Source organism: Garra rufa, chromosome 23 (genome assembly GCF_049309525.1).
Source record: "Garra rufa chromosome 23, GarRuf1.0, whole genome shotgun sequence".
Taxonomy (NCBI): domain Eukaryota; kingdom Metazoa; phylum Chordata; class Actinopteri; order Cypriniformes; family Cyprinidae; genus Garra; species Garra rufa.
In genome coordinates, this window is record NC_133383.1 from 6,748,469 (window position 1) to 6,775,633 (window position 27,165).

The 27,165-nt window shown below is 33.1% G+C and overlaps 1 protein-coding gene across 2 annotated transcripts in view; it reads right to left on the reverse strand.

The window, feature by feature from the left end:
• Positions 1–2,094: 2,094 nt before the first annotated feature.
• The window catches only part of clip1b (CAP-GLY domain containing linker protein 1b), a 47,360-nt gene continuing 22,289 nt past the window's right edge, over positions 2,095–27,165 (reverse strand). The window contains exons 15-22 of one of the 2 annotated variants that reach the window (XM_073829098.1): positions 14,093–14,178; positions 10,609–10,714; positions 10,450–10,493; positions 8,789–8,849; positions 8,394–8,550; positions 7,187–7,239; positions 6,983–7,095; positions 2,095–4,076 (exon numbers count right to left, since the gene is read on the reverse strand). In XM_073829098.1, coding sequence (XP_073685199.1) covers positions 3,848–4,076; positions 6,983–7,095; positions 7,187–7,239; positions 8,394–8,550; positions 8,789–8,849; positions 10,450–10,493; positions 10,609–10,714; positions 14,093–14,178 — 849 coding nt within the window. In that variant the 3' untranslated portion in view covers positions 2,095–3,847. The remainder of the gene's footprint in view (positions 4,077–6,982; positions 7,096–7,186; positions 7,240–8,393; positions 8,551–8,788; positions 8,850–10,449; positions 10,494–10,608; positions 10,715–14,092; positions 14,179–27,165) is intronic. The other variant, XM_073829099.1, reaches the window with a different exon arrangement.

Here is a 27,165-nt window from a genome sequence, read left to right on the forward strand (position 1 = left end):
CTGTAGGTTTCAAAGTCAAAACGTGGCACTGATGTCTTTATATGAATGTATCTTAAAGGAGCCGACTGTCCTCAGAAACATGTCGTTGGCATTTTCATTTCAAGTCTGATAAAACTGCGTTAATGCTGCTTTGTGTTCAGCCGTTACTATGGAAACCGTAGTATTTCAGCGCTCCTAAAGCGCCCCCTCGTGACAGAGAATTAATTTTTATTTCCACATTTTTTCAGCTGTTTATGTTTAAATGATTGCAATTATCGACCTACATTTTTATGCAGCAAACACATAGTTGTAAATGTGAAAGAAGTTAATGTGCCTTCTAAAAATCTAAACAATTAAGACAGTAATATTTATGTTTTAAATAAATATAATAAATGATATACTCGATTTATCCCTATTAATGGTATAAAGGCTGAAATGCCATTGTATAAGATATTTTGTTTTTGTGTGAACCTGTATCTGCATTATAAATCATGCCATTTTATGGCTGAATATTCTACCGTTCATTGTCCAATCCCACACATACTGTTCATTTTACTTGTGCAGATCTTAAAAAGGGTCATAAATTGCCTTAAATTCATATTTAAAAATTCAGCTTTAACTTAAACTTTAACGTAAACTTTTTATTTTGGGAGTATTTAAATCTAATACTTTATGTAAGCTATTTATATTGCATTTCATATGTTCAGTTCATTTTTTTGTATTTGTTTCTTTAATTCTTTCTAAGTATTTTGAATGTGCAATTTCTTTATTTAAATAAAAGAATGTCCAAGACAAAGCTATTAAGTTTATTTTGAGTATATATACACTAGCAGTGGAATTTACTGCAATGCAACGGGGCGCCACCTAAAATCTTGCCTAGGGCGCCAAATTGGTTAGGGCCGGGCCTGCTAACAAATCATATATCAATGGAAATCTTATTTATCCATCGGAGCCTTTCCAGCGTAAATGACTCAATTGATTTAGTTCACCTGTTCCTTATTCTTTAGTCACGTTTACACTACACTGTAAGTACTACTAGTGGCTTAGCTCGCTAGTTTTCTGCCATTAACTGAAAAAGTTATGTTTTTTGAATTGCGTGAAAAGACATGTGCTTATTGAAAAAAAATGTAAAAAATTTCAGATACCACTACAGGAATACAGCTATTTTCAATAGTTTCCAGACCTTAAATTTTAAAGTCAAATTCAAGTACTTCAAGGACTTTAAACACCACGAACCCTGACGAATTGAAAGCGTTCACCAAAACATGAGAATAAGAAAGCTAAAGAGGGACAGATATTAGACATTTTTCACCACAACTAACTTAGTTCGTTGTTCTGATTACAGTTCACATCTGTATATGATTCTTAATCAACCTTTACCTAATATAACCTGCAGTTAACCTACACCTCAGTGTTAAAACATTGCTTTTATATGTTTGTTGTTAACTTTTAAAGAGTTTGTCGATGTAATTCGTCGCTAAATGTCTTACCTCAGATCTGGCGTCCTGTCAAACTTCCTGTGCGCGCGCTTTTCAGTCACTTCAACGGTTTTTGATTTGTCTCGCGATCTTTTAGACATTCACAAAATAAAATGATGAGAATTATAAATTGTTTGACCAACTTTTGGCTGTCATAAATTCCCTTTTTATATAAAAGAGACATTATTCAAATATTATAATGTCACTTGGATTTTGGTCGTAAACATATTAGCAAAAACCACTAACTAGGAGTTAGCAAAAAGCATCAAATTCACATCAAATATGCTATTTTTTATTATTTTATGTGGGGTTCAAATTTGTCTTATCAGGATGCATTTTTAAGGGCCATGAATTATTGACCAGACCCCTTCTGTTCTATTTAGGAGCTGTAGGACGTTGTGATGGGATCTGACTGTTGACCATCCTTGCGTGAAATTGAGAGACTATGATGGCAGCGTTTCAATCTTTGGCCATAAGTGCAGTTATAAAACTTGAGATATAAATTTAGATGAAAGATCAAGACTAAAAATCATTTAGTAGGTAAAGTATTTGGATGGAAAACTGGTTTTATGATGTAATAATTGTACAAAATGGATCACAACACTTGACTTAGATACTGAATACAAAATATAGTAACAGATGAGTGAAAAGTGTTCATCAACTACTATATATACCACTGCACTAACAAAAAAGCAACCAAACCAAGACAAATCTAGAATTACATTTTTTTGTGTGAAATGATTAACAAAAACATAATCAGAATCAATGTGTAGTCAGAAAGCATAATATATTCAGACAATTTTGTTGAATGTTTGTATTGAGTTCAAGTGAATATACAGTACATGAAACAGTACAATAGTTAAAGACTGTCACAACATTTCAGTAGAAACAGACCATATATTTGCAATTAATGCTAAATTTTCTTTAACAAAAGGGGAATAATGATGAATATTATACATATTTAATATAATCTTGTGCATTGCGGGTTACAAATTTTAACACTTGCAGTTTATTAGGTTGCTAAATAAACTTTGTTGTTAATATTACATTAATAATGAGACATACAATATGATCTTGTGCTTAAAAATTGTGCTTTAGTATAGGTCTGTTCACACCAAGTTTGAGGTGACTAAAATACACAGAATTATACAATTTTTGCAAGCCATTTTTTTGCACCAAAAGTATTCTGCACTGTATTTTTTTGCAGAATTATCTTCATTCTTTAAAAAAAAAGTCTGGATACCTGAAGTAACTGTTCGGCATTTTAAATAAATCAATCTTGAATCCGTACACAAAGAATCACGTTGTGCATCTATTTTGTGCCGAAACTTCGGACTTAGTGTGAATAGGCCTGAAATCTACAGGACATACCATCAAAAAACACATAAAAAGCCATTCATATAACAATATCATAACTATATGTCTGACATTTAACAGTAAAAATAATAACTTAGTTCCAAACAATGGCAGTTAAACTCATGTGCTGTATACATTTAAAGTGAGAAGTGCAATAAGTTAATAGTGGTTAGCTTCAGCTTTGTTGGTGCACTGGTTGTACTGTTTTGTCTGTGATAACAATCCGTTATGAGTTTTTTTAAGCTGAAGTGTGTAATTTTGTTTCATTAAAATAACAATTAAAATCTATCCTGGTTTAATATGCAAAGCTTTAAGTAAACAATTCATAGGGCACATTACTGAAAAGTGCAACAACCGTGGCCATGTTCAGAATAGCATACTACCATACTATAGTATGTATACTGTGCATAGTATGTCAAATTTTTATTGTTGCATAATACGTACCGTTTCACATACTATCTAAAAAATTGTGGGCAGTATTTAGTGTATACTGACTAGTGTGCAGTACGCAGTGTGCTAGTATACCAATCTGAACACAGGCTGTAGCTTTGTAGCACTTTCAAAACATTGCTGTTTGTTTGCGCATCCTGAAACGTAAACTTCTGACTCAACAAATGATGTGAGTTTAGGGGCGGCGCTACAATGGAAAAACCAGTTCGGAAACAGTCATTATTTTTGCAATTCCATTGTGTGCCACTAGAAATTACACACAGCAGCTTTAAATACACGTCAAAGTATCGCTAAATCATTCCCAATTTTCTTGCTGGTAATTCATCATTAGATCAATCCACACAGGACAGTGAAAAACTTACGAAACACACAAAACAGTATTGATAACATAGAAATATCTCTCACCTTAATAACCTTCAAATTCCATCAATGCAGCATACCTTAGCCTTCATTCGGGCGGATTCATTTAGGGAATGTACAAGAGGTTCGAATGTATATTATGCTGTGTACAAAAATAGCGTATAATCTGGTTTAAAGCGATCTGTGCATAGCCTGCTCACAGGCCGAGGGGGTTGAGGGGAAGTTCAGAAGGTTTGGTCATCGTTGCAAGAGTCTGTCCAGTGACCGAACGCCTCGCAGATGTCGCAGTACGGCCGTTCGCCGCTGCGGCTCCCGTGGTACGTGGTGTGTGGAGGCGAGTCTGGGGATTGCGTCTGCGTGGGACAGTCTTCCGTGTCGTGCATGTCGAAGCAGTCGCAGATGTCGCAGAAAACGCGCGGCGGGGCTTTCTTCTTCTTTTTGACCTCAACGAGACTTGAGAGAAAGTGAATAAAAATTAACATTTTTCGTAAACCCAAGTAGCACAACGCTTGTCACTAATTGCGAGTTTACATCTCACAATTCTCACTATTTTTTTCTCAGAACTGCATGATACAAACTTGCAATTCTGACTTTATTTCGCAATTCAAGACTCCGTCCACACGAAGCCGGTGCGTTCCCTATCCGATCATTTTTTTTCCTCGTTCTAAAAAAAAAATTCCGTACACATGAAACCACTGAAAACGGTGTAGTATATATGCCAGACCAGTGTGGGGTGCTGTAATTCTGCCATAGAGATACGCTATACACGGAGAAGAAGACTTTGAGCATGCGCATAACCTTGCGCGCTGTATACGAACTAAGAAGAAGACGGAGATGCGAACATTATCGCTTGTTGCTCATAACAGTTGCATAGAAGCAATAGATTTTGCTGTAATAAAGCTAGTAGGCTTAGTAGCAACACGAACACAATCATGTAGTCCGCCATTATTGTTGTTGCTGTTACGTGTGACGCAGCCGACACGTGATGTGATGACATCATCGTTTCACAAAATATACGTATTGGCTGTACACACGAAACCGCGAGGGTGTCGTTTTCAGATTTATCCACTTTGGGACCCGGTTTCAAAAAATAGCGGATTCAGTCTCCTAAAACGCCGGATCCGTGTGGATGAAACGCCAATACGATACAAAATTTATACGTATACAGCGAAACACGTCTCCGTGTGGACAGGCCCTTAGAAATAGTTATAACTGTGTGATATAAACTTGCAATTGAGAGTTAAAGGTCCCATATTGTCAAAATCGAAATTTCCTGGCTTTTTTCATGATAACTGAGGTCTAGGGGCTATGTAACTACCATATGAGTTTCAAAACAGTCAATCCACAGTAAACTGCACACAGCCTGCATAAAGTAGCTGTTCCATTTCACGAGCCGCTGTGACTTCCTTAAAAATGTGACGTCCGATCTACTCAGTCACCACCCCGAGCACCAACCACCGTCCCACCCTCCTTTTGTCAAACCCTGACAACATCGCGTCCATTTTATTGCTGAGCAACAACAACACGAAAACAAGTCGAGAAAACCCTGTTCAGTCTATAGATGTCAAAACTACATCATTGCACAGGCTTCAGAACAACGTTAATATAAAAGACCAGTGGCACGTCAACTTCAGCCTCTTTCACACAGCCATTCCGGAAAATACACTGATAATGTGTCCCATGATTTGTTCCGGAATTGTTTAATTTGGTTCATTCACAGTTGTTTTCCGGAATCTGTGCGTGCTTTACACACAACCCATAAAGACATGTGACATTTGGATGTGAGATGTAATGCGACGCGTACATTTCACTAAACTTAAACTAACCTGACGAACAATCTGTGCTTCAGCACTGATAGCGAGGAGCTCCCTGATCGCTGATTCATTCCACTTTGCACGTATTTTTTCCGTCGTGAAGAGTCGCAGGGTAACGTGCATCATCACTACAACTCTGCCTTTATGGCATTTGGTTCTGGCTTTTGTTCACACAGCGCTCGTTTCCGTAATTTTCCAGAATCAGCGCGCATTGTGAAAGGGGCTTTACTAAAGCAACAGTTACGTAGCTTACTGCATTTGGTGTTTGAAAAAGAAAGAAACATTAATGATCCTTCTGAAATATCCTGTTGAGTATCATCTCTCTCTATGGCTCTGGGCTAGGCTACAGCATACATGACCGTAGTTACTTGTGGTTGGCCTGGCTGTGCGTCACTCAGAAAACAACAGGCCAATCAGAAGAGAGGCTCTTGAATATTAATTAGACGGGCCAAAATCGACCTGTTCTTGACAGAGCTCCTAAAAAAGCAGCTGTAAAAATATATTGAGATGGATTTTATACTGCACTTATTGAACTTATACTGCAAATATATATTCTTAAGGACATCAACAACTAAAATAAACCTCCAGAAATGTGTACAATATGGGACCTTTAATAAAGTCAGAATTATAAGATATAAACTCGCAATTCTGAGAAATAAAGGCATAATTGCGAGACAAAATCGCAATTCTAAGACATAAACTTGCAATTCTGAGAAATAAAGTCGCAATTCTGAGAAATAAAGTCAGAACTGCGAGATTTAAACTCTTTTTTTTTTTCTCAAAACTGTGCGATACAAACTGCATATAAACTCACAATTGGCAGTTATGAAGTCAGAATTGCGTGACAAAGTCGCAATGCCAAGACAAAGTCGCAATTCTGAGGTATAAAGTCTGAACTGCAAGATATAAACTCACAATTCTTTCTTTTTTCTCAGTTAATACTGTCAGAATTGTGAAAAAGTCACAATTCTAAGACTAAGTTGCAGTTCTTAGAAATAAACTGGCAATTCTGACTTTTTTTTTCAAAACTGCATGATATAAACTCACAATTGGCAGTTATGAAGTTATGAAGTTATGAAGAAATAAAGTTGCAATTCTGAGACATAAAGTCAGATGTCAGATTGCGAGATGTAAACTCAATTATTTTTTTCTTAGAATTTCATGATGCAAACTCGCAATTCTTTATTTTTTTCCTTGAATTCTCAGATATAAACTTGCAATTGCGAGTTATAAAGTCAAAATTGTGAGATGTAAACTTGATAATCTGAGAAATAGTCAGAATTGCATCACATTGCCAGCTAATACAGTTAATAAATTGAAAAAAAAGTCACAATTCTATGACAAAGTTGCAATTCTGAGAAATAGAACTGCGAGATATAAACTCATAATTCTGAGAATTGTGTTTTTTTTCTCTCAGAATTGCGAGTTTGTATCATGCAATTTTGTGAAAAAAAAAAGTGTGAGATAAAAAGTCACAATAACCTTTTATTAATTTTTTATTCAGTGATGGAAACAAGCTTCCATTCAAAACTCAATTGGACTCACCCATCATTTTCCTCATTTCCGTTGAACTCGGTCAGTGCCATTTTCTTTAACTTCACCTTTAGTTCTTCATTCTTCCTCTGGAGGTCCACAATGACTGAGTTCAGGAAGTTGATCTGATACATGCAGGAAAACATGGCAGAATTTAGAAATGTACACATATGGTAACCTACAATCATTACCAAACATAGAGCAGAAGAGTTTTACCTGTCCCTCAGCAAACTCCTTCTCTTCTCTCAGTTGGTCTATAGCAGCATCGCCTACAGGTGAGACAAACAAACAGTAATTTAGGGCAGTGAGAACAGTGCTAAATGTTAAAGGACAAGTTAAAGTTTACTCACCCCCTTGTCATCCAAGATGTTTATGTCTTTCGATCTTCAGTCAAAAAGAAATTTAGGTTTTTGAGGAAAACATTCCAGGATTTTTCTCCATATAGTGGACTTCAATGGGGATCAATAGGTTGAAGGTTTCAATGCAGCTTGAAAGGGCTCTACACAATCCCAGCCAAGGAATAAAGGTCTTATCTAATGAAAAGATTAATAATTTTCTAAAAAAAAATTAAAATTATATACTTTTTAACCACAAATGCTCGTCTTGCACAAGCTCAACTTCACACATTATGTAGTCACGTTGGAAAGGTCACGCGTGACATAGGCGAAAATACAGACCCAGTGTTTACAAAGCGAACGTGCAAAGAAAGTCAAACACACTTTACAAAAAAGGTAAAATATGTTGGACGATTTTGAAGTTGGAGAAGAAAATGAGATGGAGTTTTTCCCTCTACCCTTTTAGACATTTTTTCAATGCATTTTTATTTTTAGAAAATTACATTGTTTTGCTAGATAAGACCCTTATTCCTCGGCTGGGATCGTAGAGCCCTTTGAAGCTGAATTGAAACTGCAATTTGGACCTTCAACCTGTTGATCCCCATTTAAGTCCACTATATAGAGAAAAATCCTGGAATGTTTTCCACAAAACTTACATTTCTTTTCAACTGATGAAAAAAAGACATGAACATCTTGGATGACATGGGGGCGAGCAAATAATCAGGATTTTTTTACTCTGGAAGTGAACTAATTCTTTAAGTTAACAAATGAATTCAAAGCAAAAGCAACTGTAATTTTTTAACAAATCCGGAGCGAAAAAATTAATAATTTTAACTAAAATTGTATTTAAAATAGAATAAAAATAACCATACATTTATTCAGAGATGATAACTGAAAGGCATTTCCTAGAATTAAACATGACAAATCTAAATTTGGCAGTCCTGGTGAGCAGAAGAGAGTTTTACAAAATCTTACCAACCCCAAACTTTTGAATAATAGTGTGGATTTAAGTAGCTGAAAATGTACAGTATATTGTACAGAATGTAATATGCTGTCATTCCATTCCAAATATAAATACGCTGATGGACCTGAAGTGACTTCCTCTCCGTTCCCCGTCTGCCGGCCCTCCAGCTTTTGCTCCAGGCTGTTCACTTGGGTCTGCAGCTGGGCTTTGTCCCTCTCTAGAGACGTCACGGCCGACTGGAGCGTCTTGGCCATGGCATTTTCCACACGAAGCACTGCAATCTGCAATGACAAATTATTTTTTCCCGCATTATCCGACAATATTAAGTGCCAACAACACAGTATAAATTTTATATAAAAAAAGAAACAAATAGGAATGACTGCTTCAGACAATAGTGTTTTAATATGAAATGAATCTACTAAAAGCATTCTTTTTAAATAAGACAAATAAATTAAACACTTTGAAGAGTGATCCAGAGGTTGAGCTAACCCTATGAAACCCAAGAGTCAATGTTCTTACCTCATTTCGTAGTGTCTCCAGCTCTTTGTCTTTATCAGACATCACTGCATTAGAGTTTTCCCTGTGAGAACAGATGAGAGTTTTACAGTCATGTTACAAAAGCCATATGCACTGGGAACATGCATAACCCCATCTCCCAATAGAGCTCCGCAGATTAAAAGCTTACAGAAAAACATGAAAAAAATGAACAGACATCCAGTAGGACTGCAGAGCATTTTTAGGGTGGAAGAAAACAATAGATCTGAATCCAAAAAACTTTTACTAAGTAGCAATATTTGAGCTGTTTGACTAAACAGCGGTCATGGAAACAGATCATCTCTCTAGATGTGGTAATCTTGGTGTATCATAAAACACTAAAGCACAGATCTTATAAAGAACGTGTACTGACAAGCTTTTATGAAAGCCTTCATTTCCCATGAGATGAAATGACATTTAAGCCTCCAGAGAGCATGTGAACTCAAATCCAGCCCTCGTTTTAAGGCAGAGCTCCATTAAGCACTGTCAGAAACATCTGTGACATGCTGTTTATAACCACAGATAATAAATTTGTTTTTTGAAAGCTTCACATAAAAATTTGCTAATAACGTACTCGCCCTCACGCCATCCAAGATGTAAATGAGTTTGTCATTTCATCAGAACAGATCTGGAAATATGTAGCATTCCATCATTTGCTCACCAATGGATCCTCTGTAGTGAATGGGTGCCGTCAAAATGAGAGCTGATAAAAACATCACAATAATCCACAAGTAATCAACACCACTCAAGTCCATAAAGTAACATCTTTTGAAGTGAAAAGCTGTGTGTTTGTAAGAAACAAATCCCTTTTAAAGACATTTTTAACTTTAAATGTTGCATCTAGCTAAAATTCAAAAATCCATAATTCATAATAATGCTTCCTCCTGTGACAAAGCTGTCTCATCTGAATCAGGAGAGAAATATGCACAGATCAAGCACTGTTTACAAGTGAAAACAGTCCAAAACAATTATGTTGGTGGATTTAGATGTGAGAGGACAACAGGGGTGGACTTTTTCACTTGAAGAAACGTTATTATGGATTCGGGACTCATTTTTTTGGTCAAAAATGACAGTTTGAGGTTAAAAACGTCTTAATGATGGATTTGTTTCTTACACTGCAAAAATGCTTTCCTTATTTAGATTTTTTGTCTTGTTTCCAGCCAAAATATCCAAAAATTCTTAAATCAAGAAGGATTTTCAATGAGTAAAAATTATTGTCTTATTTTCAGAAAAAAACAAGTCAAAATTACCATATTTATCCTCTAAAAAATCCTCCTTGATTTAAGAATTTTTTGATATTTTGGCTGGAAACAAGACAGATTGCTTTACATTTTTTGCAGTGTACAAACACGCTGCTTTTCACTTCTCAGGGTGTTAATTGATGGACTGGAGTGGTGTGGATAACTTGTGACTATCACTATTGTGATGTTTTTATCAGCTGTTTGGACTCTCATTCTGACGGCAGCCATTCACTGCAGAGGATCCACTGGTGAGCAAGTGACGTAATGCTACATTTCTCCAAATCTGTTCTGATGAAGAAACAAACCCATCTACATCTTGAATGACCTCAGGCTGAGTATGCTTTAAATTTGTGCTTTTAAACCAACTTGAATGAACGTAATACCGCGTCAATAACTTGCGCTTACCTCTCTGTAATCTCCAGCTGGCTAGTCAGAGCTTCCTTGCCAAGCTGCCAAAAAAAAAACATGATACATGATAACTCAATCCCTCAAACTGACGGAGAATGTCACAGTTCAAAAGAGCTGACAGGAAACGTGTAAGGAGAGACGCAGACAGATAAACACCTTCTGCTGCGCGTGGACGTCCAACTCCTGAGCCAACGTCCCTTTCTCGTCCTGGAGCGACACCTGTCTTTGAGACTTCTGATTGGATGACAGTTTTAGCTCCTCACTACACAGAGAGAGATAAAGAGGGAGTTAATGCCCATACTATGTAGGACTAGAGTTTCTTGAACAGCAAATCAGCTTATCAGAATGATTTCTGAAGGATCATGTGACACTGAAGACTGGAGTAATGATGCTGAAAATTCAGCGTTGCATCACAGGAATAAATAACATTTGAAAAAATATTTAAATAAAAAACAGCTTTTTAAAATTGTAATACTATTTCACAATATTACTGCTTTTACAGTATTTCTGATTAAATAAATGCAGCCTTGGTAAGCAAGAGTCTTTTTTTGACTTCTATTCGATTTATGACAAACTAACTGGAAGTGATATTAAAATGCAACATTTAACATCAAAATTTTGCATTTAATAAATTGCATTTTAAAAGTCATTCTATTTTAGTCAGTCTGGTCAAGATGTTTAATGTTTTTCCCCTTTTTAAATCAAAAAATGGCAAAATAAACATTATTCCATGTGGCATACTACTGATGTACATACTACTGTGTAGTATGTAGTGAGCAGTGCACTAGTTTTCATTATGTACAATTCAGGCATTCACTCTTAAACTCTGTATATTCTAAATCACCATATATCTCATTGGTTTTTCAAAAATGATGAGCATAAAATACAATTTAATTATTTATTTATAATGCATAGTGATTTTATTTTCTTTCAACGACAGTGATAGTGGTAGTAAATAATGTGAGCTCCAAAAAAGCAAAAAAAAAAATGAAACACTTTAGAAAGGTCACTGTCATCCTCCTCATGTGTAACGAATGAGCCAATTTATTTTTATCCAGAGTGCATTATGATGCAGGAATAAATCAAATCATGCACGCTCAAAACTCAAGCAGAAAATCAAGGTGAAGTCTCCAAACTAATGTACGACAGGCTAAAAGAGCCCTACAAATTTAAAAAGAATATGTTGTTTAATAAAGCATAATATTTTTTTCCATAAAGTAATACCAAGAAAAATATATAATTTTATAAGCTTACACCATGATGCATATTCATGAGCGTCAGAAGATCAACAGAGTGTTATGAAAAAAACTCCACCGGATCTCACGTGGAGTCGAGAGCATTAGACAGGCGGAAAACAGCAGCTGTAGTTGGAAAGATGCGGTTACGTAAAACTCCCTGGAGGAGAGACTCACTTCTGAAACGTTCGGCTACGAATAGCTTGAGTGCGAGAGTTCAAAAGAGGCTCCGCATGGGTACCTGCTCGCATCACTGGAGCCGTCACTTGCTGGACGTGCCAATCAACCGAGGCTTGAAGGAGTGTGTTGGATCAGCTGGAGTGTGTGTTGGTTAAATTTCAAGTCAGCATGAATTCAGAATGGAGCCCAATAGATTTTACGCCACCAGAAATGTGACCATGGACCACAAAATCAGGCATAAGGTAAAATTTTACAAAACTGAGATTTATACATCATATGAAAGCTCAATAAATAAGCTTTCTATTGATGCATAGTTTGTTAGGATAGAACAATATTTGACCGAGATACATCTATTTGAAAATCAGGAATCTGAGGGTGCAAAAAAATCAAAATACTGAGAAAATCACTTTTAAAGTTGTCCAAATTAGGTTCTTAACAATGCATTTTACAAATCAAAAATTACATTTTGATATATTTACAGTAGGAATTTTACAAAAAATCTTCATGGAACATGATCTTTACTTAATTTCCTAATGATTTTTGGCATAAAAGAAAAATCAAAAATTTTGACCCGTGCAATGTATTTTTGGCTATTGCTACAAATATACCCCAGCGACTTAAGACTGGTTTTGTGGTCCAGGGTCACAAATGTGGTTGTAAAAGCATTTTGAGCTAAAGGTTTCTGCTTAAATACTTAATTATTTTTTTTAACTAATCCGTTTTAAAAATGGTCAATTCCTGGTGTATAAAATCAGGTTCTCCCCTATATTTTTTCTTACTGACTATCCTTCTGTATGTGAAATGGTGCAAGCCAGATTTAAAAGCTCATTGTGTCAGAATGTGTGCATGCTTGTTATTAAAAAAAAAATAAAGTATAGTAATTTTGCAAAAAAAAAAAAAAAAAAAAAAATCAAATGTAAACATTTTCAAAATTAAATAAAGTCAAAATAAAATGCATTTTATTGCAAATAAATTGTGCTTAAATATCAAAAGTGAAACATTTTATTCAAACTTTTTAGGTATTTTCAGTACTTAGTATTTTAAGAGAGTGTCACCAAACCCTTTGTTTAAACACTTTTATATAGAGACACTTTTTTATCCAATCAATTACCAATGGACAAAATCTGCCCTACATTTTTTTCTTATTGATTATCCTGAGTGTGAAATGCGGCAAATCAGATTCAGTTGCACGTGAGCAGAATGATCAATGTGTCAGAACGTGCATTGTTGTTTTTCAGAAATTTTTAGCTAAATGATTCTGCTTAAATGTTTGAAATTAATTTAGCAAAAAATGTAACTGCTAAATAAATATGAAAACTGAAAATTACGCAAAAAATTTTTTAAGTATTTTTTATTAGCAGGTGTCACCAAACCCTTTCATATAGATTAGTCAAGTCAAGTATAGGCATTAACTCTCTCTTCATCTATAGAGACACTTTTTACCATCCAGTCAATTCCTGATTGATAAAATTAGATTCTGCCCTACATTTTTTCTTAATGGTTATCCTAAATATGAAATGCTGCAAGCCAGATTCAAACACTTATTGCATGTGAGCACAACCACTCAATATGTAGCTAAATGCTTCTGCTTAAATGCTTAAAATTAATTCTGCAAACAAATAAAAATAAATAAATAATTATTATTTTAATCACAATTTTTGGAATTGATTAATTTTTTTTTGTATTCTTTAAGTATTAGTATTGTAGGAAATCACCAAACCCTCTTATTTCTCAAAAACTTTTATACAAAGACACTTCATGGTCAAAATCCAGTCAATTCCTGACGTTTAAAATCAGGTTCTGCCCTACATTTCTGTTTGTCGATTATTCTGAATGTGAAATGCTGACAATTCGTCATGTTATTTTTCAGAAATCAAAGCTGTTGTGACCATGTGGACTTCTGATGTCATTCAGTGACTCACTGATCTAATTTAATCACCACAGTGACGCCACCATGGTACTTAACCCACTAATTAAGATCAAGATCCTTTATAGCTCTAACAAAGCAGACAATTAATGTAATACGATGCAGTTGAAAGACATTAAATGCCATTCATTTTTGCAGCTGTTGTTTAGTGGTCAGCAACTGTGCACTAGACTGGATTGTGTCATTTCCAGTCCTCTCTCTACTATCACAATCAATGAAAGTGTCAAAAAGTCCTAAATAAATAATGAGACAGTCAATGAAGAGAAAATGCACGAGTGCTTGTCAGCAAGAGACTCACATTTCTTTGCGGAGGCTGTGGATGTTCTGCGTTTCTGAACTCAACTGCTCCTGATACTGGGAGTTCTGCTGCTTCAGGGCTTCAAGCTGGTGGAAGAGATAAAAGACAAATAAATAAAGACAAAATAGAAGTTTAGGAAAACATTACAAGGTCATGGACAAAACGTATTGGGGTGAATGTCACGAAACCTTTCAAGAACATGCATTTCGCATAAAGAAAATCATACATATTTAAAAAACATCATATATTTTCTTGCGTTCTTAAATTATATTAATGATAATTAAGCACACCTTTTATTTTATTTTATATTATTATTATGCCAAATTTTCATAAAAATATAATTTGCAAAAAACAGGAGATTTTAATTAGGCTTTAGTTTCTTTATGTAAAATATTTTATTTAATTTCATTTGCCCTAAATAGACTTTATTTTTTCTCTAAATATTTAATTTTTTAAATAAATAAATTTTAACTTTACTTTCTAATTACTACTAAAATTCTAATTTTCATTACTGCAATGTAAAAAAATTATTATTGTATTATGTAATAACACTATTAAATAATATTTATGCTCATTTACACAAAATATCTTTATTACAGTACTTTTTCTAAAAATGTAAGTAAAATATCCATGACAAGTTTTGGCTGAAAAGCGGCATTTTTATTGTTACTAACTAAATCTATAGTTCTTAGTTTATTTTAATGATAATTTAGCACACTCTTTATTTTATATTATTTTTTATTATTATTTTGCCACTTTTCACGAAAATACTGCTATACTGCAAAAAATATAGAAATTATTACGCATTTAAAATCTATTATATGTAAAATATTAAAATTTTATTTCAGTGGTCCTAAATAGACCACTATTATATTCTCCATACCAAATATTTCATTTTTATTTTTATTCTGAAAAATAAACAAAAATCTAATAACCACAAAAAAGGAAGAAAATCTAATTTTCATTACTGCAATGTAAAAAATATAATTATTGTATTATGTATTAATAATATTAATAAATAACATTTATGCTCATTTACACAAAATATCTTTATTACAGTATTTTTCTTTTTGAATGCAAGTAAAATATCCATGAGAATTTTGGGGGGAAAAGCAGCGTTGTTATTGTTTACTAACTAACTAACTAAATATATTTTATGCATTTTATATATTCATAATATAATAAATAATATTTTTGCTCATTTACACAAAATATCTTTATTACAGTATTTTTCTTTTATAGTGTAAGTAAAATATCCATGAGAATTTTTGGGAAAAAAGCAGCGTTGTTATTGTTAAATTAAATTAAATTATTTTAATGATAATAAATCACACTTTTTATTTTATTTCATTTTATTTTTTAGTATTATTCAACCAAATTTTTTTTAAAAATAATGCTATACTGTAAAAAATATAAGAGATTTTGGTAACACTTTACAATAAGGTTCATTAGTTAACATTAGTTAACCACATTAGTTAACATGAATTAATAATGAACTGCACTTATACAGTATTTATTAATCTTTGTTAATGTTAATTTCAACGTTTACTAATACATTATTAAAATTTTGTTAACATTAGTTAATGCAGTGTGAACTAACATGAACAAACAATGAACAACTGTATTTCCGTTAACTAATGTTAATAAAGATTAGTAAATACAGTAACAAATGTTTTGCTCATGGTTAGTTCATGTTAGTTAATACATTAACTAATGTTTACCTAATGAACCTTATTGTAAAGTGTTACCGAGATTTTAAATAGGCTTTAGTTTCTTTATATAATATATTTAATTTTATTTTACTGGCCCTAAATAGGCTTCGTTGTCTCTATACATATAATAAATTATATGATAAATAATTCATTTTTTTTTTTGTTTAACATGTCTTTATTGAGCTTTCACTTTTTAGGACAAAAACATTTCAATCCCCAACCAAACCCCAGGCAGGCATATAGAAATACACAATAGTAAGTTACAAAATTAGCTAGATTCTTCGTACATATAAAACTTCACACATCTAATGCATCTTCAATATTTCCATTTTTAAGAAAATTCAGAAACATCTCCCATATGTTCGCAAATTCAGATGATTTCTTCTTTGTTATATATGTAAGCTTTTCAAGAGCCAAACAAGATGACAGGTTTCTTAGCCATATTCCAAGAGAGGGGCAATCAGCCTTTTTCCAATATAAAGCAATAGACCGTCTGGCTTGCAGTAAACACAAATCCACCATTTTTTTCTCTTTTACAGACAAGGAACAATTTTCTGCATATAAATTCAATACACATAACATAGGACATGTCGTGACTTGAGAAGAAGTAAATTGAGAGATGCATTGGGTCACCCCATCCCAAAATTTCTGAATCTCCTCACATTCCCAAACACAGTGAAAAAATGTACCAGGGAGTTTACTGCATTTAAAACAAAGATCTGGGATATTTGGGTTAAATTTATTTAATTTTACAGGGGTTATATAGGTCCTCATTATCCAATTATATTGTAAAAGTCTAAGACGAGTATTTATGGTTTGTGTTTGCGACTTTAAGCAAATTGTACTCCACTCTTCTAATGAGATATCGTTTTTTATATCCTGAATCCAAGCTTGTCTTTTATTTTCACAGCTTTCCTTATTATTTTCTCTTAATATTCCATATAACTGAGTAATCCATCCTTTATTGTTGCAATTTTGTAATGTCAGCTGTTCTAATGTTGACATTGGGGGTATTTTACCCAAATTCTTTGAATAGGAGAAAATAAAACTTCTAATTTGCAAATATTTAAAAAAATGTTTCTGGGGTATGTGAAATTTTGCTACAAGTTTATCAAATGACATCAAGATATCATCTTCATATAAATCGGACAGTCTAGAGACACCCTTATTCATCCATAGTTTAAACCCCAAATCTTTTTTACCAGGGCAAAACTGGTCATTACCCCACAGAGGAGAGAAGCGGGAGAGATCTGGAAGATCCCCCAAAAATTTATGGGCTTCATACCAGATAGCAATAGTATTTTTAACAAATGGATTGTCTGTTCCTTTTATAAGTACTTTGAGTGGTGCTGAATATAAAAAACTATCAAGTGACAAGCCTTTTGCAGCTAACTTTTCCACCTGTAACCATGGTAAGTCTGATTGTTTAGAAAACCAAAACATCGCAGCTCTCAACTGAGCTGCCCAGTAATACCATAGAAAATTAGGCAACTGTAGCCCTCCTCTTTCATATGGCAAGTAAAGTAAAGAGAGTCTCAGTCTTGGCTTCCTATTACTCCAAATAAACCTAGAGAGAAGTCTTCTTAAATTTTGAAAAAACAAAGGAGGCGGAGGGAGGGGTATTGATTGGAAAACGTATAAGAATTTTGGCAGAATATTCATCTTGATCACATTTATTCTACCCATTAATGAAATAGGTAATGTCATCCATCGATTTGTCTCTTCAGATACTTTAGCCAGCAAGGGATTATAATTAGCCGGACTAAGAAGGTTCAGTTTAGGAGTTATTTTAATTCCAAGATACTTAAATCCATTTACTGCATTTACAAATGGGTGAGACAGCTTTGGATTTAATCTATCTTGTTCATTAAGAAACATAATTGACGATTTATCTTTATTTACTTTAAATCCAGCAAAACTTCCAAATTGACCTATAGTTTCTAAGAGAGCTGGAATAGATTTTTCAAGTTTTGATAAAAATATAATAGCATCATCAGCATATAAGGCGATATGATGTTCTATATTTTCAGTATATATACCCCGAATTGTAGGGTGTGACCTTATTGCTACTGCTAGGGGCTCCATAGCCATTACAAAAAGAAGAGGAGAAAGCGGCGAGCCCTGTCTAGATCCACGAGTAATTTTAAATGGGGGTGAGATTAGATTATTAGTAAGTACCATTGCAGATGAATCAATTAAAAGGATTTCCATCCAACGGCGGAAATTGTCACCGAATCCAAATCGAGCTAATACCTCCATTAAATATGGCCATTCCAGTCTATCAAATGCCTTCTCGGCATCGAGAGACAGAATAGCCAAATCTGGATCATCATTGCCCGCATGCACTAGGTTAAGTACTCTCCTAACATTATGGAACCCCTGACGGTTTTTAATAAACCCATTTTGATCTGGATGTATCAATTGGGGTAAAACCTCTTCAAGTCTCATTGCCAGTACCTTAGCAATGATTTTAGCATCTGAATTCAATAATGAAATTGGCCTATATGAGCCACATTCTATGGGTGGCTTTTCTGGTTTTAGAATAAGAGTGATCAGAGCACTTCTTAATGAAAGTGGCAGGCAACCTTGTAGAAAGGCTTCCGAAAACATATCTAATAATGGTGAAATTAATTTCTCTTTAAATTCCTTATAAATGTCAATTGGAATTCCATCTGGGCCCGCCGCTTTATTACTATTCATACTGTTTATAGCATTAACAATTTCTTCAAATTCTAGCTCCCTATCAAGGTCCAGTCTAGTCTCTTCCGAAATAGTGGGAATGTTCAATCCATCTAAAAAGATATTTTGATTCAAGGGGCTTGCGGGAAATTCTGATTGATATAGAGATTCATAAAATGACACAAAGATGTTATTAATTTCTCCTGGATCTGCAGTGATTTTCCCTTCCTTATTCTTGATTTCATTAATGGTTCTTTCAGAAGCTAATTTCTTAAGCTGCCAGGCTAATAATTTACTAGGTTTCTCCCCCTGATCATAAAAAGTTTGTCTCAATTTTAATATACTATTTTCGGCTTTTAGTGAAGAGAGTTCCTCATATTCCGCTTTAAGGGTTAATAGTTTTTGTTTAAGTTTTTTAGAATTATCTATTTTTATCACTTTCTCTAAATCTCTTATTTCAGCATCCAAATTAATCATTTTTTGTTTAAATTTATTAAATTTAGAACTGGTATAGCTAATCATTTGGCCCCTGATAAATGCCTTAAAGGCTTCCCACCTAATAATTGCAGAAGTCTCATCAATATTTGTCGCGAAGTATAAATCAATTTGTGCACCAATAAATTTTATAAAGTCAGAATTTTGCAACCATCTATGATTTAGGCGCCAGTTAGGGGAGCCTTTATGTAATTTTGAATCTATATATAATAGTGAGGTGGGGGAATGATCTGACAAAACCGCGCTGTCATAAACACAACTGTCTATTTTAGGAAATAAGGAGAGCGAAATTAAAAAATAATCTATTCGTGATGATGTCTTAGAAAGTGACGAAAAACAAGAAAACTCCTTTTTTAAAGGATTCAGAGTTCTCCAGGGGTCACATAGATTTAAATCCTTAATGAACTGTTTAATTTTCCTCCTACTTTGAGAATGGGAGCCATCCACCCCTGAGGAACGGTCAAGCAGTGGGTCAAGGGTACAGTTAAAATCACCTGCCATTATAACCGTTCCATGGAGTGAGGCAATCAATATGAAAAGCTTTTCAAAAAACACTGGATTATCTTCATTTGGGCCGTATATATTAACCAAGTTAATAACTTTACTCATAAATGTTCCCTGTACTATTAAGTATCTGCCCGCTTTGTCTGTAATACATTTATTTACTTTAAAGGGTACAGACTTGTGAATCAACACTAATACTCCTCTAGAATGGGTTGTGTAACACGAAGCCAAGACCTGACCAGTCCATCTTCTTTGTATTTTCGGTAACTCTTCTTTGAGAAGATGAGTTTCTTGTAAAAATATTATTGAAGACTCCATTTGTTTAATCCGCGTCATAACCTGTTTGAGCTTAACTAATCGAATCATCCCCCTTACATTCCAGGAGGTGAGCTTAAGCTTAATTTGTGTGATTTTCTTTAACTCTAATTAGCATGTAAACTATTATGTACACATATGAAAAACAAGTAAATTATAGATGCCGAAGTTATCCGCCGTATGTGCTCACTAAAGAAGCTAATATTGAAAATAGAACAAAACAGAAACATATATTCAAACACCTGCCACGAACACCTTACATTAGCTGTCAACTCGAACATGACAGCTTGAGCCCTCCCCCTCCCCACTCGAACACTTTGGGATACGGATATGTCTCCACACTGATCCATCCTCAAGGAAGGAGCAATTAGACAACCTAAAAGCGCATAACTGAGAGACAAAAACAAAACAAAAAACTACTAAAGGAAACAGATTATGAGTAACTCCTGGCAACCTTTTAAGGATTATGAACCACCCGTTAAGAAAAAACAAGAAAAGAAAAAATAAATAAAATAAGAGATAAACAAGTAACTAGAGTTACAGCATCCAAAATGTCCTTAAGTATTGGGTAACTGTGCCAAGCATTTTAGCCTTCTCACCAAGTCCATTATAGTTCACCTGTGTTTTGTATTCCCTGAAGAAATTTTTCTGCATCCGACGGGTCATCAAATTCACGGGTCTGTCCATTCACTGTGACACGCAGTTTAGCTGGGTAGACTATTCCGTATCTGAGATTCAGTGATCTCAAGCGTTGTTTGATGTCGTCGAATCGCCTCCGTTGTCTAAGAACCTCTGCAGACAGATCCGGGAAAAACTTGATCTCCTGATCGCCGTACATGACTCGGCCTTTTTGTCTGGCCGCGCGCATCACTCGAACCACATCTTGGAAATTTAGAAACTTCATAATCATCACTCTGGGACGATCAGTGTTCTGTCTGCCTGGTAGTCTATGGGCTCTTTCTATAATGGGAGGTGTAGGGAAGATTGAGCGGCCCAGCGTTTCACACAACCACTTTTCTAGGAAAGCTACCGCATCCGGGTTTTCAACCTTTTCGGGAAGATTAACCACCCTGAGATTCGATCGCCTCGAACGGTTTTCCAGGTCGTCAAGCTTACGTGAAAGAAAGGTAATACGCTTAGTAGCTTCCTCCAATTTGCTCTTTTCCGTGTTTACCACATCTTCCATGCTGCTGATGCGCTCTTCGGCCAAATCCATGCGTCCAGAAAAGTCTCTTACGTCTTTCTTAACATCCTGTATCGCGTTTAGGACGCCATCAATCTTTGTTGCAAAGTCATTTCTCATTAAATCCAGTTTTTGGATTACATTCAGATTTTGACATGTATCGACACATGTTGCATCACTAGCGTTAGTGCTTACGGAGCTTGAAGAGCTAGCAACGCTGCTAGCATCCCCATCATCGTCAGGCTTCACAACTGGAGAACTCAGCAACTTACTTTTATTTTTGCGTTTTTTGGACGGCATCTTTTCCACAAACAGTCAATGAAGCACGTCAACCTTGTGTCGATGAAAAATGAGGGTGATTTTTAAGTTTTAAACAGAAAATGCCAGGAGCTCCCAAAAACGCGTGCAGTTAGGTCCGAGTCATAACCACGCCCCCCAATAATTCATTTTTATTTAAAAATGTTTTATTTAATTTCAAATTCGAATTATTTCTAATATCTATTTTCATTTCTGCAATGTAAAAAAAATGAATTTTTTAAAAAGTGGCATTATGTAATAAGAATATTATATTAATAACTAATGAAAAGTAAAAATTTAACTGAAAATGTTTGTTGAAGCACTTAAATGACAAACTATAAAATGATTAAATTAATAAAAAAAATTAACTAAACATGAAACAATAAAAAATTACAATATCACATAAAATTACTGAAAGTTTCAACTTACAGTAATAAAAAAAACGGTTTACTAAATATGTACAAATATTATAATAGTATATAAAACATACGGAAAAAACGCTGGGAAAGCATTACATTTTCTTGAAAATAATAATGTGATTATGCAAGGTCTTCAGGGTCTTTTTAATGTCCAAAAATTGTAAAACCAGACACCTTTCCTCAACTAGACTCTAATACTAATTATTTCTGTAGTACAAAAATTGCAAGTTACATGCTAAAGTTTACAACTAAGAGTAGGAACAAATACCTAAACCTAAGCATGAGTACTAATATTAGTGATGCTTGCTTTAGCAAATACTTCTAAAAGTCATGCAAACAAAGAAAACTGTGTTTACCAAGTACAATCAATGAAAGCTTAAGAAGACGTGTCAAATCGAGAAAAAATGCATGTACAAAAGCATGTCAGACCATGGCATCTGCTGAAGTCAGATTACTGTTCCCGCGAGACCCATAATTCAATCCCATCACACCGGTGCTGGCTCACTGCAACTATCCGGTCTGCATCAGACTGAAGCGTTAATTACACTCTTCAGCACAAACGCCCACAACTGGCCGAGTCGATAATTAATATCATCTACATGCCAAAAATCAACATCAGTGTTTTATTATGAACCAGCAAAGCTGATATCTCCGAGTGATTACATTCAGAAAGCTAAAGAGAATCAATGATGGAGGAATTATTCTGTCATCAAAGAATGAAATGTCATCAAACAACCTTTCCATTCAGACTCAGACACATGAAAGCAATCTTCAACTTAATGTGCATGGCTTAACATCTCTATTACTCAAATAACACGCAAGAGGTATACTGTAGTGACACAAAGCTTTTGCTGTCCTTTTATGGATAAAAAAATCATAAAAATCAGAAAGCCACTAAAAAAAAATAATAATAGCTGAAAATGATTTTTATGTTAATCACCAACATCCAGCATTATGGTCAATATCAGGGTAAAACTGGCACAAAAATGCCCTGCATATATAATTTTTTTAATTTGTAACATCTGATATTAATCAATTAATCGTTGCCAAGCACTATTTACAGTACATCTACATAATGGTAGTATTTGTTGTACTTACTTTACTGCTCATTTTACACATTACATTTTTAAGGAAAACTAGTGTCGTTATTGTTAACCAAATGTAAAACTAAAATTAAAAAAATGTTTTGGTTACTTGAAATAAACCTGAAATAAAATAAATATAAATATTAGATGGAAAAATATAAAGTAATAATAATGATAATTAACAAAAATTTATAAATGGTTATATATATTAATTAATTAATTAATTAATTAATCAGTTAATTAGCATTTGAGGGTCTTTTTTGGTTATATAATCATACACATAGTTTCTGAAAATAAATATTTATATTGTTTACAGGATTTCTACATAATGGAAGTATTTATTGTACTTTACTGCTCATTTACACGTTTTTGTTACACTATCCAGTCATTTTTAGGAATAGTAGTGTTATTGTTAATCTAAAATTATAAAAAATGTTTTGGTTAAATTTTTAGGCTGAAATAAACCTAAAATAAAATAAATAAAATTACTGGATAAATTTTTTTAAAATACTACTACTACTACTACTACAACTAATAATAATAATAACAATAATAATAATAATAATAATAATTAACACAATAAAATTATAAATTATTATACTTACTTAGATGGAGAATTTATTTTTATTAATTTATTAAATTAATTTGTTAATTAGTATCTGAGGGTCTTTTCTGGTTATATAATCATACACATAGCTTCTGAAAAGAAATATTTACATTGTTACTATAAAAATGTTTTGGTTACTTAAACCGTAAATAAAATAAATATAATACTTGATGAAAAACGTAAAATAATAAGAATAAGGATTAACACAAAAAAATTATAAATTATTTTACTTATTTAGATGGAGAATTTATTTTTATTAATTTATTAAATTAATTTGTTAATTAGTATCTGAGGGTCTTTTCTGGTTATATAATCATACACATAGCTTCTGAAAAGAAATATTTACATTGTTACTATAAAAATGTTTTGGTTACTTAAACCGTAAATAAAATAAATATAATACTTGATGAAAAACGTAAAATAATAAGAATAAGAATAAGAATAAGAATAAGAATAAGGATTAACACTAAAAATTTATAAATTATTTTACTTATTTGGATGGAGAATTTAATTTAATTAATTTATTGAATTAATTAGTTAATTAATATCTGAGGGTGTTTTGGAAGTATTTATTGTACTTTACTGCTCATTTACACGTTTTTGTTACACTATCCAGTCATTTTTAGGAATAGTAGTGTTATTGTTAATCTAAAATTATAAAAAATGTTTTGGTTAAATTTTTAGGTTGAAATAAACCTAAAATAAAATAAATAAAATTACTGGATAAATTTTTTTTAAAATACTACTACTACTACTACAACTAATAATAATAATAATAATAATAATAATAATAATAATAATAATTAACACAAAAAAATTATAAATTATTATACTTACTTAGATGGAGAATTTATTTTTATTAATTTATTAAATTAATTTGTTAATTAGTATCTGAGGGTCTTTTCTGGTTATATAATCATACACATAGCTTCTGAAAAGAAATATTTGCATTGTTACTATAAAAATGTTTTGGTTACTTAAATAAACCGTAAATAAAATAAATATAATACTTGATGAAAACCGTAAAATAATAAGAATAAGAATAAGAATAAGAATAAGGATTAACACTAAAAATTTATAAATTATTTTACTTATTTAGATGGAGAATTTAATTTAATTAATTTATTGAATTAATTAGTTAATTAATATCTGAGGGTGTTTTTTAGTTGTACAATCCAACACGGTATCTGAAAATAAATATTTACATTGTTTAAAGTACATCTACATAATAGAAGTATTTGTTGTACTTACTTTACTGCTCATTTACACGTCTTTGTTACAGTATTTTTCTAAAATATCAGTGAAACTATCCAGTAATTTTTAGGAAAAGTAGTGTTGTTATTGTTAACCAAATCTAAAAAAGGAAATTACAAAAAAAAAAAAAGATTTATTACTTGAAAAAAAAATATATAAATATTAGATGAAAAAAAAAAGAACACTAAAAAAACAAAAAATTTATCAATTATTGTACTAATTCAGATGAGGAATTTATTTTAATGTGTTAACTGAATTTAAGTATCTTAAGGTGTTTTCTGGTTAAAAATCATACACATAGTTCCCTATTAGTGTTTGTTGTACTGCTCATTTACATGTTTTACCATTCAGTATTATTTAGGAAAAGTAGTGTTGTTATTGTTAACCAAATGACCAAATGTACCAAATGTAAAACTAAAATTATAAAAAAATATATATATATTACTTGAAATAAAATAAATATAAATATGAGATAAAAAACTTAAATTAATAAATGAACACTAAAAATGAATAAATTATTGTACTAATTCAGATGAGGAATTTATTTTAATGTGCTGACTGAATTCAAGTATCGGAGGGAGTTTTATGTTTATAAATCCGATTATAAAATCATAAATTTGCTACTAAAAATACACTCTAGGAGCTTTAACTTAATAATTAAGTTTCTGACACTGGCTAAAATCCTAAATAAATACAAACAGCGCTTACTTTAAATCTCCAATCTAGCATTTTACACTATTCAAATGCAATCAAGCAACAAAACATTCATGCTACTAAAAATAGTTTTAATTTTCAGATTCATCCTAACCTAATTGCAATATTTAATTTTTTTTTTAATATTCCTGAATACTAACAGGGTCACCCATACACAGTATCATGCATCCCTTCAAAGTGCACAACAGAAGAACGATCTTTACCTGGCACAGAGAGCTATAAACGCTGCCCGTGTAGTTCTGTTGGAGCGCTGTCACATCCATGCTGCTGTGTCTTTCCTGTTTTTTCCAAACAACTGTGCCCTATCAATAATACATCCCCCTATGGCCCCCTGCAGCGAGAGAGAGGCACGAGCTCTCGCTCCGCTGGCGTTCCAGCACACGCTCACGTTTGCGCAAACACACGCTCTGAAAAGCATCACACAGGGCAGCCTCATTATGTAAGGACGACAAGCCCCGCCCCTCTTGACATCCCCCTACTGTCTCCGCCCCCTCCCTCTGCTGCTCTCCGTCATCTGCCTGTTCTCGTCCTCAATGCTCATTCATCCTGTATTAGCTGTTTCTACATGATGAGACATGTTTGTATCTGGTGATATCAGAGAAATGGAAATCCTTGGGTGAGCAAAACCTCCTGTTTATTTTATAAATAAATATGTGACCCTGGACCACAAAACCAGTCATAAGGTTAAATTTTACAAAACTGAGATGTATACATCATATGAAAGTTCAATAAATAAGCTTTCTATTGATGTGTGATTTGTTAGGATAGGACAACATTTGGCCGAGATACATCTATTTGAATATCAGGAATCTGAGGGTGCAAAAAAATCAAAATACTGAGAAAATCACGGTAATCACCTTTAAAGTTGTCCAAATTAGGTTCTTAACAATGCATATTACTAATCAAAAATTACATTTTGATATATTTATAGTAGGAATTTTACAAAAAATCTTCATGGAACATGATCTTTACTTAATTACCTAATGATTTTTGGCATAAAATTAAAATAAAAAATTTTGACCCATGCAATGTATTTTTGGCTATTGCTACAAACATACCCCAGCGACTTAAGACTGGTTTTGTGGTCCAGGGTCACATATATTAACATATTATAATGACTTCTGAAGGATCATATGACTCCGAATACTGGAGTAATAATGATTTTGCATTATAGGAATAAATTACATTTTAAAATATATTTAAATAGAAAACAGCTATTTTAAATTGCATTAATATTTTACACCATTACTGTTTGTTTTTTTCCCATGCATTTTCCTATGCATTAAAAATGCTTACAGATCTCAATTTTTTCCAAGCTGGAGTTCAGGATGTGCAAGACACTTCAATCCTTGAATAACGCACACGAAAAAAAGAACAAAATTCAGGCTAACCTGAAATAGCTCTTCTTTTTTAAACCTTAAGGGGACAAAAGTCCAAAATGAGGTCACAATAAGGTTGTCTCTTTCAATACAGAAACTAAAAATACATTTAAAGGGAGAGTTCACCCAAAAATGTAAATTCTGTCATAGGTTACTCACACTCATGTCATTTCAAACAATCCTTCTTTCTTCCATTAAAAACAAAAGAAGAATTTTTAAAAATGTTCACGCATCAGGTCATAGTGACAAATAAGTATTCCATATGACTTGTGTGCTAAAATATGAAGTAATCTGATATCTTGGTGTAAGAAATAGAGCAAACTTTAAAGGGATCGCTCATCCAAAAATGAACATTACCACATGATTTACTCAGCCTCAAGCCGTCCTAGGTGTATATGACTTTCTTCTTTCAACAAGAGTTTGAAAGCTT